This window comes from Vulpes vulpes, chromosome 11, assembly GCF_048418805.1.
Source record: "Vulpes vulpes isolate BD-2025 chromosome 11, VulVul3, whole genome shotgun sequence".
Classification (NCBI taxonomy): Eukaryota; Metazoa; Chordata; class Mammalia; order Carnivora; family Canidae; genus Vulpes; species Vulpes vulpes.
The window spans coordinates 5,371,223-5,388,942 of NC_132790.1; the positions used below are offsets into that span (position 1 = coordinate 5,371,223).

Sequence of the window (17,720 nt, forward strand, 5' to 3'; positions counted from 1 at the left end):
GCTACAGCAATGCAGATCATAGAACCTGTGCTTTTCTTCAATTAAGCCATTTGATTTTCCAATGCTTTTGTAAGTTCAAATAATTTTGATTTGTGGCCAGTGGGGGGAAAAAATTGTCCATTTCTTTAGATGCAGGACGATGGCAAAAGGAAGTGATTCAAGGTGAAATATGGTCACACATGCATTGTACAATTTAAAGGCTTGGTAAATCTATGGTAAATCCCGTTGGAGATGAATAAAAATGTTTATCAGGTCAGCTGAAAAGCAGACGCAATTTTAAAAAACCTTCTTAATGCTAAGTGGCCAATAGTGGCAAATTCGCAGGGAAAGGGCATCTTTGGTTTTTGAGTTCTCATGTATTTATTGTTCTTCATACTTGATAAACCTTTTTAACAGTTCAATGAAAGGAGCAGTGGATTCTCCAGTAAGAAAGAGTATAGAGAACTGTCCCAATATGTTAATGAATCTTTCCATTCTTGTAAGAGATATTAAATTGCATTTTTTTAAAATGCAATTCTTGCTTTCAAAAGTGGTGTCACGTGTCATAATGGGTGCAATTTTGGACAAAGTCAAGTTTGAATTTCTCCATGTTTAAAGGTTTTCAAACTCAAGGGATAAATCTCAGAAAGATAGTACTCCATCAGCTAAATTTTTCACAGCAGTGGTTAATCACTATTTATTGTGCATTCATCCAAGATCTAAGCCTTTCTCAGGAAAAAGAGGTGAAGAGAACTTATTAACATTTGCAAAGTCCTTTGAGAGATGTGTTACCAAAGTGTAAATTATATCCATGTTATTAACCCAGCCTCATTGAACATGAATAAATTACAAACAAATGAAAGTGCCTTTAATGGAGCAACACTATTACACAAAAATAATTTAAAATATGAAATTAAAGTGTTTGCATTAATTTTAAATGCCATTGCTTGTTTTTCCTGAATCAGTGTTCAATTTTGAGGCAGCTGGGCCAAGAAAAGGACCCAATTTGGAAATATTCGCATTCTAATAACAGCCATGCTTCTCTCACCATGGATCAGAGCACTATAAACACTGCCTGAGATCTTACTTATGTCAGAGGCAAACGTGGCCGTATTTTTTTGCATAGAAAAGAATAAAAGCCATTGGATAGTTCTGAAATCATAATCAATGCTCCCATAAATTGCTAAATTAGAGGAAAGGTTTATATTCATGGTACTCAAAAAATGAATTTTCCACATCCAGTTGCTGAGTAATGGCTGTTTGTGCAATGTTTCCGCTAAGATAAATGAAAGTTTTATTTTCCCTGCTACTTGTTTAAAACTCCTTTGCATTTTTACACAACAGCCCATTTTTCATTACCAGGAAAGGTATGCAATTTGAACCATGCTACTTTTAACTCACAGTAAATCAATATGTGTCATAAGAGCAGAAAAGAAAGTAATATCACTCGCTATCATTGGACCTTCCCTTAGAGCCAGTCCCAGAAGACACTGCCAGGTTGGGTTGCTATAGCAACCGAGCTCGTGTGGGCCTCTCTGGCTTGGTTTGTTACAACGAATTGATCTTTACCACGCAGGTATAAACCTGAAGAATTCTTATGGTAAATAAGAAATTACAAAGAATCGATAACAAGGTGTTTGACCTTTCCATTGATCGGGACGATCTAATTCAAAAGTAGTATTAAGAAGGTGGACTCCCTAAGATTTCAAATTCCTCTGCTGACTTCCAACTAAATTATTCATTGTCTTGTCTTTAGGATCCTTAAGTAGTCACATTTCTCAAAACGTTGGGGGGTGGGGAGGGTAACACCTTGAACCATCAGACTGCTAGCATGGAACTTCATCTGGTTTTACCCAACAGTGAAGGTCTGCTATAAAAATGTCTTGAAATAATATTAATCTACTTTAAAAAATATCTAAAATTAGGAGGAAGATTCAACGAGACTCTATGGGTAATAGAGAAAAATTAAATTCTAACGTCTATGAAAAAGATACCAGGACAGATAATATATCTTAAAATATAGAGGGTTCTACTTCATTTGCCTATTAAACAGCATAGGCCATATAAAGCATCTGGCTGGCATACAAGTAAGCACCTAATCCTAATAAACACTGTTAGGATTTTTTTCACTATCATAATACACGTTATACCCCTTTCTTTACAGTAGGCACTACTGATTATGCAGTTGTAGTGACCTCTGCATTCAGAGTATTTTTTAAGTAAAAGTGATATAGGATACACCACTATGTGCTGAGCCTTAAATGTACTGTAAAAGGGGCAGGTCCTTTTTGGAAGATTAACCTTGTGAATAAAATATCTGCATTTAATGGACATGCCCCAGGGAGGCAGCCTGGAGTGGAGTGTGTAATGTGTTCGGCAGTTGGGACTTCAGTTTGTTCATCATACTACTTACTCGAGACATTAAACTCTCTAAGACTTTGTATTTTCATCTGCAATGAAAAGATAAAGCAGTTTCAAAACCAGCTGTGAGGTGGAGAGAATCCAGTGAGACAATGCATAGAAAGCCCCCGGGGAAACGCTGGTACAAATGATACCTTTTACGTGATTTTAATACTTTTTACATTTTAGCTGCCTTTCTTTTAAGGATTTTCCAGTCATTTCCTTGAATCATTGCTTCCAAATGGAAGTTGAAGGGCAAAATGGGTATAAATGCAAGGTTTCTTAGCAGTACTTTAAGATAGATGGGTTGTAATTCTGGCAAAAGGTAAGAAACTTTCACTATAACTCTATGTTACAAATTATTTTTTTAATCTGCTTCAATGGATAATGTTTTTCCCAAAGCATATTTCCGTGGCCTCCTAGTTTAGGATGATGCTCTGGGGGGACAAAAATGGCAGGAGAGGGAACATTTCTATGCTCAGATGTACTTAGCCTTAGTACATCTCGCTCTAAGAATTAATAGGTCACATGAACACATCCAACCCTCCGAGAAATCCCAGATAATCTCAGATAAAGAAATCAATGTTGCTCTGTGGTAAAGAGCACTGAGTGGGAGTTAGGCCTGTGAATGCTGCTTTTGCTGCTTACGAGCTTATGGCTTTGGGAAGTTATTCAACTTCCAAGCTTCAGCTTCCTCAACTGTAAAATGGGAACGTGTCTACCTCACCCGATGGGAGGTTAAAATGAGATCTGCCCTGTGCCCAGACAGAGGCTAATAAAGTCAGTTCAATAAAAAGGGTTCTTAAAGAAGCCTATTTAAACGCTCTAGCATGATGACTGTTCTTCCCAAATAATCTCTCTGGATACCTTCGGGAACTATTATTCCTTGGAGCACACTCTGTACAATGTTAGGGTGGTGACAAACTGTAATTAAGTAAGAGACTATTCAGCATCTTAGTGGCCAAATCAAGTAGCACAGAAAATCAGCTGCCTCACCATGTGATCCCACTGGCTTGCTATTTCTTGCCAGAAAGTCCTAATACCTGAACATTAGAGCAACTGTGTTAAGTGTAAAGCTCCTGCCCCCTGGATGCTCTACTCATTAGAGCCATTCACATTTATTTCATGTATTAGCAGAGATCAGTTCATCATATTAGGCCATTTGCATGTCACTAAAAATTGAGCCATAAGGGAAAGGGACAAAAAAAGGATTAAAGGTTTAATAACAAGTTGAGAGAAAATTGAGTATATGGCTCACTGATTGGGTTTGCAAAGAGAAGGGACATTATCCCGATGTTTGCTTGCTTCCTAGCATGAACCCGAAATAATTTGAGTCAATTTTCAAAACGGAGAGATAAAATAGTGAAGAAAGATAAGAAAAGGTGAGAGCTTCATACAAGAAAACAATATGCTGCAAGTGCACAGCAAGATGTAAAGTCCTCCCTCATCTAAATAACACCACAATTCCAATAAACCTCCTGACCCTTTTCCAAAACATGGGAAGTTCCGCCAATGACCAGAAAAATGAGCCGTCAGCTAATTAGTCTGACACCTTTTAGAAGTCTCTTTATTTTCAGATTTGCAATTGTATCAAGTTGCTGGCTTTTCTTCTTTTAAAGAGTTCATATTTTAATGTCATCATCAGAAATAAATGCAGAACGAAAAAAAAACAAGCTCACTCATAATTCCATGCTCTCGGCAATTAAAATTTTTTTAATAATTATTTCTTTTCCCTTCAAGCCTTAATCATAATTATATATAATTTTTATAGAGAGATAATTTACATATAAATATAATTTAAAAGTCTAGCTTTTTCTACTTAACATTATGTCTAATTTCCTCACAATGATACGTAGAAGTCTTTAAAATGATCATGTCTAGTATCAGAATGGTTACATTTTTCCAGGGTCAGACATGCAAATTATTTGTAATTGTGCTGTGGTACAACAACCTCTTCCTTCATATAGTTCTTCCCATCTTTTAGATTAGTGATTTCAAATTTCAGCACACATCAGAATTACCTGGATGGCTTGTTAGTGCACAGGTGGCTGGGCCCCACCTCAGGTGAGGCCTAAGAATTTGCAATTCCAACAAGTTCCCAGATGATGCCCATGGCTGCTTTTCTGGGAGATCACATTTTTTTTTTGAAGTGTAATTTTTCTTTTCTTTTCTTTTTTTTTTTTAACTAAGCTCTATGCCCAGGATGGGCTTGAACTCATGACCCCATGGATCAAGAGTCACATGCTCTACCAACTGAGCCAGCCAGGTGTGCCGCAGGGAGATCACTTTAATTACTCTTATTTATATAGAATATTATCATCATTGAGTTGGGATTGACAAATCAAATAGTACTTTTTTACGGCATCCAAGACATATTTCTGAAAACCTGTCCTACAAGCTTATACAGATTTATATTACCACCTGACTTCTTGATATTCAAAAGCCTGGGTAGGAACCAACTAACTGAATGAAATAAAACAATAGAAAATTGGTACTTTTCTCCTCAAAATGACAACTTGAAGCCTCAGATCCATCTATTTATATTTCAAATATACATAGCATGGCTAAATGGTAAGATTCAAATATCTGTTACCATAGATATCAACGAAGAGCTGCTATCACCATTGTCCAATTTCAATAGTCACTGAAAACTAACTGAAATACTCCTACCTTGGAGGAGAGTAAATGTGCATCTGCCCCGTGCAGATGCAAAATCGCTGCACCTAGCTTGCTTGTCCACCAGACAGTGCAAAAACAGTGTCACTCACTGGAAGATGTAGGGCAAAAATCTGGCTTCAAGAAATAGTTTTTGAAAAGTTAGAAAGTCAGAAAAGCATTCTGACTTTGGCAGGGGATTATTAGCATGTTTGCCTAAAAGCCACGGTAAAAAAGCTCAGAGGTTCTCTCTTGTACGAAAAGATTCTTCATATTTGGGTAGAGATTAATCCCCCACCGTTAAATAGAGACATATGCATATAAATAAACATGCTCACATAAGCATATGGACGTGTGTATATAAGTAAATATTAGATAGCCAGAGATGCAAAGTAGCTATGCACACACTGGTTTCTAGAAACCCACAGATAAAACATATGCTTAGCAAAGATATCTTCTGCAGAAAATGTCTTCTGGGCTCTTTCACTGTAATCTGCAAACATTCTTATATTTTTCACTTGTTATTGTAGCTCTCTGAATGTATATTTAAAGAAAAACTGTGTCCAGATACATAATAATCATAAAACCATACATAAGTAAAGTGATTGGGTGTTGTCAACAAACCTTGAAATCTAGTCAGCAATGAACTTGTTAACTCTGGCTCGTGTTGAAAAGAGTAGATCTAGAGTAAAAATATGAGAATCGTTTAAGAGTAAGGGAATCTTGTATTTATGACTTCCTAAGGGATGGTTTTTACTGAGTTAGCATTTTGGTAATTGCGTTATCTTTAAGTCAGAGCTAAGTCAATAGTCCTAACAGCCTTAATTGACTCTAAATTGTTCTTTGCATGGACAGGTTCATTATGGCCATATGAACACACCGCTGCTCTCAGAATGGACAGAAAACTAGGAGATAAACGCTAATATAACATACCACGTATATTTCACCGTAGGTATGTTTTCTACAATAAAAATGCATAATTGCATCTACTTATATTATGTAGTAAATATGGCCACACCTTGCATCCTCTAAAGAGATATGGCAAATTTTAAAATATGCAAATGTTAAAAACGCAAACATAAGAAACACAGGACTGCGATGCAGAGACAGTGAGGCAGTCACTCCCCTTGTGTGTTTGAGATTCTGACTATAGGCACTTAGTACTTGAATTCAGGTGTTCAGAGCAAACTAAAATTACAATATTAGCAGCAACAACCATGTGATCACTTGAAAACCAATACCTCTAAGCATTTTTGAGTCATAACTGTCAGCTCCTTACAGTGAGTGCAGAATGACAAATATAGTCCAAGCCACAAATCAAAAAGTACTAGCCAAAGTGTATACGCATCAGTAAGGCTTTTTTAGCTTGTCCATTCAGCGAAGAGAAGAAATAGGGAGATAACATGTAATGAAAGGTGCAGATGGTCTTCATGTGAAATTTCAGCTCCTAAACTCAATAGAATGGGAGGGAAAGGCCTCTAGGGAAAACAGAGACAAGGAGAAGGACCTTTTAAAAATCAGTTTACTCCATCAGGGTGGGAATGGAGCCCTAGAAAGCTGAAGGATAGGAATTTCAATGAATACATATTAATGGATATTTTCCTTTTTTGATAAATAGTTTTAGCTTCCAATTTATGCAGTGATAGTAAGTTTCTTTTTAAAAGGATTGAAAAAAAATGGGCCACTTTTAAAGTAAAACCTGTTGCAAAAAAAAAAAAAAAAAAAAAAACCCAGTATAAATTATCTGTGGACAGTGTAAAAAGAGAAAGGGTTTAGTACAGGTCGTTACCACACCATTCTACAGTACTTGTCATAGCTGAGTGATCCCATAACTTGCTGGGCCAATCAGGGAATGATCATATTCCAGTTAATTCTCTTATTGCAGCTCACGTGGAACACCAGAAGCATGAAACTGAATGTGTGCAATATGTTATGCTGTGTTAACTGATATTAAATTCAAATGCTCTCACTCAGGACTTGGATGCAATTTTTTTTAGCAAAGCAAATCTCAATTCTTCTATAAATAATACATGAAAAGATTTCACCAAAAGGAAACCATCTTCTGAACAGAAAAACAGAACATCAAAAAATACCTTAATGTCCAATATGATATAAATTTATATTTTTCATAAATGTGGATATCAAATTCTCTGACCATTAACTAAATATGGAAGACCTGACACAAACAACCATATGTGATATATATTCTTGCTCAAAGATATTAGGTTACATTATAGGGAGAAGGATCTAATTTATTAATCATGTGCTTGTCAACACTTCTATTATAAAAAGCAATAATTAAATAAATGAAGCCCTAGGTTTTGATTCTAGGCTCAATGGCCTAATATTCTCAAGAAGTCTGAGTCTCCAGAAAGGTTGATCGGAGAAAGGTCAACCTAGTAAAACTCAAAAATTTTTAATACAATTATTATTTTTTAATGTACAAAAGCAAAAGAAGGTAGCTTGGCAAAAATAAACACATACATAATTTTTGTAATAAAAACCAAGAGAATAATAAGCAAATACCAGGGCAACTGTCTATATTAGTGAGGCCATTCTTCTAGATTTTTTCTCAAACCCCTAATCATTATATATCATTATATTTTTCTCATTGTCATTCCACAGCAAAATAGCAATTACTACCTGGAAATTTTTTTAAAAATCAATAAACATGGCCCTAATGTTAGATTAAAAAAACAAAATGATCAACATTATTTTTGAAGGCAAATTACAGTCAAACTTTTCTTCAACTAACATGTCGTAGAGCCTTAAAAAATTTGTCATATAAATGTCAGTCAAAAGTTGAAATTAAGACAACTTTACACTGACAAAATTTACACTCATCATTGATTTTGAGTATTGTTAAGAATTTTCATTGATGGTACTTGCTGCACACATTCAATCTGCTCTACCAAACAGATTAACAAGCAAGATATTTTAACTTATTCAAATGAAAGAATACAATTCCTTTGAACCATAAGCTGTTCCTCAGGAAATGACTAAGACTACAGTAGAAAATACTTATTAATTGCAGATTTCTAGGATTATATGAGTGCTATATTTTCATTTTCTTACGTTTGAAAAGAAGAAGCTTGGCCTTAGGAAATGTCACAAACTTATTTTGAGATCAAATTATCTTGATTATTAGCAAAAAAAGGATCACAAGTGAAAAGCATGAAATGTTACTTTGAGCCACTAATAACCTAAAACTTCTCATGATGTCTAGTCAGAGTTTTCATTAGTAAAGTGGACATTAATGATTGTAAAATGGACAGAGATCACCAGAGCATTCATTGGCACGCATCCATGCTTCATTATTCTAACCCAGAAAACGAAGTGAGAAATGGCCGTCACAACTTAACCAAGCCTTTGTAATGAGTTTGCATTCTCACTCTGGTTCATGACCCAAGCTTCTTGAAAAAAAGCCTTTTCAAATCATTTCAAAGTTACCAGGATCAACAGGATGATCATTTCCCAAACTTGGGATATGGAAGACCCAAGAAGAAAACTCTTTCTGTTTCCCGTGGGGTTTGGGGCCTTGGGGACAGGGCAAGGTGTCTAGTTCTTTTGAAACTAAATGCAACAAAAAAGGAATTTGGTTTCTCTTTTTCTCATTGCAGTTGATCTCTATGATCTGTTTGGCATGTGTGTTCATATACGTGTAAAAAGACAAAGACAGTTCTGTTTATTTAGCCCTCAGTAGTAATTATGTATAATATATTAACAAATGTTCATACCTCGTATCTTCAACTCCAACTGTAAGCAGCATAAGGGAAGTTCCTGCTTAGTGACGGGTCATATTTCCCCTGTAATTCCCAACTCAAGTCCTGAATAGTCTCATAAGGCACTAGAGAACAAGTGAAAAGTAAAACTTTACCCTAATGAAGAGGATCTTTTCTCCCACTCGGTATCTTCCTTGAGAGAGCCTCTCCACACAGAATTTGTTTGGGCATTTGCAAGGAGGATCTTCAGAAATTCGCTTCACCTAAAAGAAAAGAGCAGACAAGTTCAATTTTCCTTAATCAGGTTCCATTTAGATTAATTTGTTCCATGGGTTTAAAGGCCCCTGGACCATTAATGCTTTTAAATTTGTTCTAGATCAAACTATGGACATGATATGAGCACAGAAATATCACATTCAATCCTAACTAGGTAAAAGTCAGGCCCTGGGGGCATTTTCTGAAGGTCAATAACAGCACTAAGGCATAAGTTGGATGATGACAATAATAATAATGCTGGAGGATAATGATGAGCAAACCAATTGGCAGTATAGGAATAATGAGCTAGTTTCTCATTTGGGAAGAATTAAAAAGATCGTATGTGTTGCATTGCCAAGATAAATATCCTGAAAGCTAGACTAGAATGTATGTTAACAGGGTACATTGTCCTCATTACAATGTTAGTGATATGAATCTTGCCATTTCTAAAATAAATGAGAATTAATTTTTCAAAAATGAGCCTACTATTTCATATTATTTTGAACTCTAAGATTTCCTTGAGGAAGTCATCTCTTCTTCACCCAGAGTCACCCAGCATTTCTCCCCATCTCAGTAAATCTCACCTACCAAAACCTACCTCTGTGGCAATGCCTTACAATGTACATGCTGTCTAGAATCTATGTGTGAATATTAGACTTCATTTCTATTTTATCCATCTCCTTACACCTTAAAAAATACATAATCTAAGTGAGATGCACACAATTCTTAAAAATAGTTGTGGCTCTTAGAAGATCATGAGTAGCCCATGATTTTAGGAATAAGTTTATATTTATGTTTTCCTGGGTTGAGAAGCTACCATGTTGTATCTCATGACTGCCCTCTGTTCAACCAACCAACCAACCAACCAGCCAACCCAGAACAATAATTCCCTGAGTCAAAGTTGCCATGGAAGAAAGATCTAAATAATGCATAGCATGCATTTGAGAAGCGAGATAGAGTTAGTTGAGATTCTACAGGAATACGCTTGGGCTCCCCTCACTCAAATTCTTTTTACCGCAAAGAAATGGTTCCTGGAGTTTTTTCATTAAAGAAACTCAAAAAAAAAAAAAAAAAAAAAAAGGAAAGAAACTCAAACAGTCCCTTGATTCAATGTCGACTTCAATTAGTAAAAACCATTGGGAAGAGTGACACATGCACACACTTGCATGTTGATGTGAAGGACTCAAGTACCTTGGTTTCCCTAGAATAAGAGAGGTTTTAGAAAGAACGGAAGCATAAGACACTAGAGGGAAAACCAGAAAGGACGGAGGAATTCGGAAGCAAAACTTACCTTAAGAACTAAACCATTAATGCCTCAGTGAAGATCAATAAAGAAGAACCAACACTACCGCTGAGGGAAAGAGAACCAATCTCAGGACGCAGATTGTCATCAGTCTTAGAATCCCTAATTCTTTCATTTTTTATTAAAGATTTTATTTATTTATTTGAGAGTGAGAGAAAGCACACAAGCAGGGGGAGCAGGAAAGGGAGAAGCAGGCTCCGGGAACCGGATGCAAGGCTCGATCCCAGGATCCTGGGACCATGACCTGAGCCCAAGGCAGACGCTTAACCGACGGAGTCCCCCAGGGGGACTAAAAAATTTTAAAAATGTTTAATTTATACCATATCTTTTCACCTCAATAAGGGCTTCCAGGAGAAAGGAAAGAAGAGAGAGAGGGCAGGAAGGGAGAGATGGAGAAGGACTTTCGCCATCCAGCAGAAAATCAGATAGCTTCATAAAAACACTTGGCCCAAACTAGGAGAGCCATGCTTGACAGAGCTTCACTGCCACAGGGGAAGTGGGCAAGATGGTATATTGGTGTTCAAGTGGTTCCTCTGCTAGGACAAGACAATCATGATTATGCATGGAAAGTGGTTCCATCTTGAAGTGTCCTAGATGAAACACAGAAACCCCTGGCTGGCATCAAATGGAGTAAAAGACAAGAAACATATTCTCAAGTGACCTGCCCTTCTCCATTGCCTTCTGAGCTTTGAAATTGGACTCGTTTTTTTTTTTTTTTTTTTTTTTAATCAAGGGCTTTTTTGTAGTTGTGTGAGAGGTAGAGGCAGAAATAGAAGAGACAAGGCCAGACTGTGGGTAGTGGAAATATATTGTTAAGTCAACAGTGACCGATGACATCTGTGCTTCTTCTATTACCTTGGGACAAGTCAGCCTGGCAGGTGCTCTGGTTCTGGCCAGGAACTCAGCCAATTTTCTGCTGAAACAGGATTTCAAGAGGAGCTTGATTGCTCAGAATTATACTATCTTTCATCCCCAGACTGAGGAAGTTGGTGGAGAAGAGGAAGAAAGTAAGAATGGTTTCTTAGAACTGTATTCATTGCACTGTGTGGGAACACGCTCACCGGGAGGGAAGGCAAACACAGAACTCAACACACCCCTATTTTATTTTTTTTTAATCACAGCTGATGCCCTCTATCAGGACATCTGGAGAATATATTAATCTGAATAGACGCCACATTCAGTGTGTTTCTCGGATGATATCTTGATTAAAGAAGGTGGCATGAATTATTGGCATAAAGGGTCATCTATTTTTTTTTTCAATTTTTCACAACCCCTAAGAAAATGGGAGGATATATTGAAAGTTGCAAACTGGAAGTTATTGTTGAAACTGGAAAATGGAATATATCTTAGGTCAGCTTCTTTTTCTTTATTCTTTTGTCTTTTTCCCCCTTCTTCTTTTGATCTCCCCCCTTATTCTCCTTTTCCTTCCTTCCTTTCTTCTCTTTTTTTTTGTGAAATAATAACTTTGCTAGAGTAAAAATATCCAATATATCCAATAGTATTAATTAACCACAGGGACTTTGCAAGCAATCTCTATCTTACACCCTATTTTTTTAAAGATTTTATTTATTTATTCATGAGAGACAGAGGTAGAGACACAGGCAGAGGGAGAAGCAGGCTCTATGCAGGGAGCCTGATGTGGGACTCGATCCCAAGACCCCGGGGATCACGACCTGATCCAAAGGCAGGTGCTCAATCACTGAGCCACCCAGGGGCCCCTATTATACCCTATTCTACAGCACACACTGCAGCTTATGAATTTCAACTCCCCAACAGCTGTATATGCCTCACAAGTAGTGAAACAGTTGCCATAGGGACTCTACTTTCTTATACTTGACATATGAAGCTCTGATCTAAACCATAGGTGAGGCACAAATTATTCTTCTCTTTGTTCCACTGTCCCTGAAATAAAACATACCAATGAAAAAACTATCACTCAAACAGAATGTGGATATTAGGTGCAATTTTGCCAACATAGACTGAGGGAGACTACAAAAGACTGCTGTGGCTAAATAAGTTTAGAAAATTTAATATTAAACAAAATCCTCTCAGGGGCAACTGGGCGGCTCAGCAGTTGAGCATCTGCCTTGGACTCAGGTCATGAACCTGGGTCCTGGGATCAAGTCCCGCATCGGGCCCCCTCCAGGGAGCCTGCTTCTCCCTCTGCCTGTGTCTCTGCCTCTCTCTGTATCTCTCATGAATAAATCAATTCTTTAAAAAATAATAAAAAGGGCAGCCAGAGTGGCTCAGCGGTTTAGCGCCACCTTCAGCCCAGGGCCTGATCCTGGAGTCCTGGGATCGAGTCCCACATCGGGCTCCCTGCATGGAGCCTGCTTCTCCCTCTGCCTGTGTCTCTGCCTCTCTCTTTCTCTTTCTCTCTCTCTCTCTGTGTCTCTCGTGAACAAATAAATAAAAATAAAAATTAAAACATTAAAAAAAATAAAGAAGATCCTCTCGGAGAACTCACTATTGTCTCTGATATGGCAAAGTGCATTGCCACATTCTAGTTAGGGACTATAGTAAGCTATATTTCTCAAAGTAACATAACCATGGAATTCTTTTCCTCATGGGGCATCTGGCAGTGTGTCTGATTAAACATTATTTGAGAAATATGGATTCAAAGACTTTCAGAACATAGTATTCTAAGGAGGCAATAGCACAGACATAACCCAGTTCATACATTTCCTACAATCGATTAAAACCCCTAAACTAAACAGATAGTTGTGTTCCCAAACTCCATTTGGTAAGCGTCACAGGGGGTTTAAAGCCCTTTTGGAATCCCCTGCACTGTTTGCAGCAGAGAGAACAGGAGCTGGGGTAGAGGGAACAGCCGCAGAGCGACAGCGCTGCCATCCTGAAGGGAGTACCCAACTCATCACCTCCCCAGCTGCAGGACTGGCAAGACTCTCCCCAAATCCCTTCCACTCTTCGCACCACCTTCTCTCTCCCATCCTTTTACTCCCCTACTCGAGGATGAGGGGTGGCCACATGGGGGACAAGCTGGTGAAGAAAAGGACCCAGCTTCCTTCTAGCGACTGCACCAGGTTCATGTGAACAGCTTCGAGTGGCAACCTCCGCACCCTCTGCAAAGCCACAACCTTTGAGCCACAGCCCCATTGAGTAGCACACATATTTGCAGAGCACATGGCTCTTCCCGACACATGGAAAAAGGCAGAAGCTTTTTAAAAACTTGTATCACCTATACGGGTAATTTATCCAGGATGCCTGGTGTTGGATAGACACAGATGAAAGAAAATAAGATATGATCCTGTGATGAAGAATGGGCATTGATGCCCAAAAAGCACGTACCTCATTAAATACCCACAAAACTTTGGGGGATCAAGAACTAGCTTGTCGGCTCTGCCTGGGATGAGAGACGCTGACAAAAACTTCACATAGGAGGCTGTGCAACCTGAGTTCTAAAAGGTGAAAGAGGGCTCATAGGAAACTTCAAATGGTGAGTAAGCAAGCAGTGTGATGAGGGAAGCCAGCACGGAAAAGCCAGGGTTAGGATTACCCGAGAAACCTGGGATCGGCATGGGTACATCACAGGCAAGAATAACTCCACGGGGTAAAAATCCAGGGAAGACAAAATGGGCCAGAACACGGAGGGCTTATGCAACACGTAAATGAGCTTGGGCGTTACCCCGGAATGCTGCAGGGCACCCCTGTAAACATTTTGATCAAATCTGAGCTGCATCTTTTGGCTGACCATTCAGGTAGCAATAATGTTCTGGTGGGAGAATCTGAAGGACAAACAGTATCAAACAGCAGAAAGTGGTCTCATAATTTGCAAACTAAACAAAATAATAATAATAATAATAATAATAATAATAATTTGAGGGAGCACCTGGGCGGTTCAATCGGTGAAGTGGGGAAGCGTCCTGACTCTTGATTTCAACTCAGGTCATGATCTCAGGGTCGTGAGATGGAGGACGTCCCTCTCTCTCCCTGCCTCTCTCTGCCTCTCCCTGGTGTGTGCTCTCTCTCTCTCTCTCTCTCTAAGATAAATAAATAAAAATAAAATCCTTAAAAAATTTTCATTTGATTCAGTAATTCATTCATTAAAAGGCTAAGGGGTGACATTGGCCAGAACTCTGTCTATAATGCACTGGAGAAAGTGAACAGAGGTGACAGCTAAGAGGAGAAGGAGAAAAATCAAGTGTAGCAGCCGCAGAGGAACCCATTCCTAAGAAAGACTAAAGGAACATCTTATTCGAAAGTTAAGTTGAATCAGAAAAGCGTGACTGGCAGAGAAGGAACATTGTGCTCATCAATATATAAATAATATGCCTTTGCCTAGTGTTAAAACAACATGTCATTCAATTTCCTTACACAATAAAAGTGAAATAATATGACAAGCAAGGCATCCTAAAAGAGTCCTTGACTTTAAAATCCTTGTAGATGGCATTGCATTAAAATGCCCTGCCTCGTCTTTAATTCCTGAGGGGATTGAACAAAAGAAACAAAATTAAATTGGTATTGGCTAAGAAGCCTTGACAAGCTAAGTTTAGGTCTGCTGCCCTCAGAAATGGAAATTCTCAGTCTGTCAAACTGTTGTACTTCTGCTTATCTGACTCGGCAAGACAGTCACAGTGTGGCCCAGGGAAAAGCAAAGGGTGAGGCCATCTCTCTTCCACATCCTAGAGTCAGGCGGCCCCTTCCCAGCCCTTTGTAGCTCAGGGCCTAGAGAAGGAAGCTCTCAGCTAAGGGTCAGGGCTGCTTCTCAGCCTAATCTGTTCTCTGGGATTACGAGGCTACGTGGAAACATTCCCTAATCTGCCAAAGACCGTGACTCAATTACTCTGCTAAGTAGAGCGCTGGGGATCCCAGACAGCAAAAGTGGGTTGGAATCGAAGCTCCTCTCCCTGCAGCAGGTGATTCGACTCCTGTTTCAGTTTTTTCTTTTTTTAAAGTTTTTTTTTTTTTAATTTTTATTTATTTATGATAGTCACAGAGAGAGAGAGAGAGAGAGCGGCAGAGACACAGGCAGAGGGAGAAGCAGGCTCCATGCACCGGGAGCCCGACGTGGGACTCGATCCTGGGTCTCCAGGATCGCGCCCTGGGCCAAAGGCAGGCGCTAAACCGCTGCACCACCCAGGGATCCCCTGTTTCAGTTTTTTCAACAAGAAATGAGCCCTATGACAAGAGCATTTGAAAACCAATGATGGGTTCTGGCCCATGGCAGGCAGGTGGCAAAGGGCAATTATGTTCTCTGTGGTATGTTTGTGTCCTCTTCTCCCGCCTCAGGCTTCTCATCTGTGAGACAAGAACCGTGAACCAAAACCATCAAGAGAATTTCGCAAAGAGAATTTTTAGGAAGTTAACTTGTAATCCTAAAATTGTAGATAGACTCAGTAGAGTCCAGTGACACTGAATTTGAAATGACCGGCTCAGTTTCGAACCTCAAAATGACTACTTCTGTCGTTGTAGGACTACAGACTTTTTCATCAGACTTAAAAGTGAATTTCAGTGAAACTGCAATAGGTAAAGGTCAGACTGACAAAATATCGTGTAGAATGGGTTTTGAAGTCCAAAAACGACTAAGTGCTAGTAAGAAATTCAACCAATTGTACTGACCGCATCATCCAGGAGGTTCCCCGTACTCTTTTTTCCAGAAGACTTTGATGAAGGAGAAGGTGAAGGAGAAGGAGCAGAAAGTGTTTCTTCCTGTTCAATCTCTTTTTCCAATTTTATCAAACCAGGAGGCTCCACACCATACCTTTGAAAGACACCAGATCAATACACACGCATGACTAATAACGGTACATTTATCATATGTTACATTTGATCATGAACACCATAGGGCCAAACTGCTGACTGTTAAAACTCATTTTCTCTGGCACAGAAACAGTAAGTTCTTAAAACAGCCTCCTTCTAAGCAGGAAAAAAAAAACACACACAGATCTGATTTTGATATAGTTACATACACACACATATGTAGGTTTGGATGTATACGTAGACACATGAATAGACACCTGGACATATTAAGAATAAAAATACTCCACAGAATATATTGAGGAAATAACATGAATTATCATGCAAAATTCAGTCTTCAGCTTTTAGATTTACTAGCTTTGAGATTTGTAATTGAATCCCTATTTGGAACACGAGCGTGTTAAAGATGAAAATAGCAAACCCCCCAAAACAAACATCCTTAAATGATTTAACAGAGAAGAAATTCACTGTTAATGGTACACCCCCTCTGAGCCCAGGGCAATGCAGTGTGGGGTTACACACCTAGAAACAACATAATGAAAGCATGGATAGGGGCACAGTGAAGGAAAACGAAAAGAGAGGAAACAGAAATAATTTAGAATAACGATATGTTAAAAAGTATGTGTTGTAAATTATCAACACCATAGAAGTTCAAAGAGAGAAAGAGATGCAGTTGTTATTTGCATTCTTTACCTCCCATAATCATGTTTTTCTTAGGCTAAATTTAAAATTGGTTTGGTTTCTTGGATGGATATTAGTTTACCTAGGTGGAGAAGACCAAAGGTAATTCCAGAATTTGAGAGTTGTGAAGGGCCTTTGGGATCATCCGGTTATACTCTTTACAGAATAAAGAATTTAAAGATCCAGAAAGGGCACAGAATTGGCGAGAAGTAAGACAAAGATGCAAATCCGGATTTTCTGAATGTGGGGTTGAGGCTCTTTTTTTCCCTGACATTTTAATCAGGTGATTCCATGTTAGAAAGGAGGGGGAACAAGTCGTTTGGAAAGCTAAAATATAGGTAATGGATAATCTGCAAAGAAAATCATCTACATAGAGAGAACTAATAAGTACATGGTATGTCCACTACCTTAGAGTGAGTAATGTATTTAAAAGATCATTAAGGGGATCCCTGGGTGGCTCAGTGGTTTAGCGCCTGCCTTCGGCCCAGGGTGTGATCCCAGAGTCCTGGGATCCAGTCTCATGTCAGGCTCCTTGCATGGAGCCTGCTTCTGTCTCTGCCTCTCTTTCTCTCTGTGTCTCTAATGAATCAATAAAATCTTAAAAAATAAAAATAAAAATAAATAAAATGTCATTAAATGCAAAAGCTTGGATTATCATCCCGTTCTAATGGCTTATTATGTTAACTTACATCATCAGACATGTGTTCAGGACACACTTCCAGAGGAAGCAATTTCCCCACCCTTGATGTCTTGTTCTGGTCAAGGGTGCTCAATTAGTTTAATCCCTGGCCTCTGTCTCTCATTGCTCATTCCTCTCCAACAAGATGAAGGGGTGTATCGAATTGTAGACTCTAAGACTCAGCTGAGCATGCTTGATTCAGTTGCCCCTCTTCCAGGAGGCAGCCCACAGGAAGGCCTCCAGAGGAAACTCCACCCTGTTCATTCTTGTTTGCAATTCGGTCGTTCATTGGCCTACTTCTGGAGGTCAAAGACACTAAGCTTGTCTG

The 17,720-nt window shown here is 38.7% G+C and overlaps 1 protein-coding gene across 6 annotated transcripts in view; it reads right to left on the reverse strand.

The window, feature by feature from the left end:
• GAS2 (growth arrest specific 2) overlaps positions 1–17,720 on the reverse strand; it is a 134,846-nt gene that overhangs the window by 44,252 nt on the left and 72,874 nt on the right. For 3 of the 6 annotated variants that reach the window (XM_026018187.2, XM_072725380.1, XM_026018186.2), the window contains exons 6-7: positions 15,895–16,036; positions 8,912–9,019 (exon numbers count right to left, since the gene is read on the reverse strand). In XM_026018187.2, the coding sequence (XP_025873972.1) occupies positions 8,912–9,019; positions 15,895–16,036 (250 nt within the window). Of the gene's footprint in view, positions 1–5,533; positions 5,717–8,911; positions 9,020–15,894; positions 16,037–17,720 lie in introns of those variants that run through there. The other 3 variants (XM_072725384.1, XM_072725383.1, XM_072725382.1) reach the window with 2 other exon arrangements.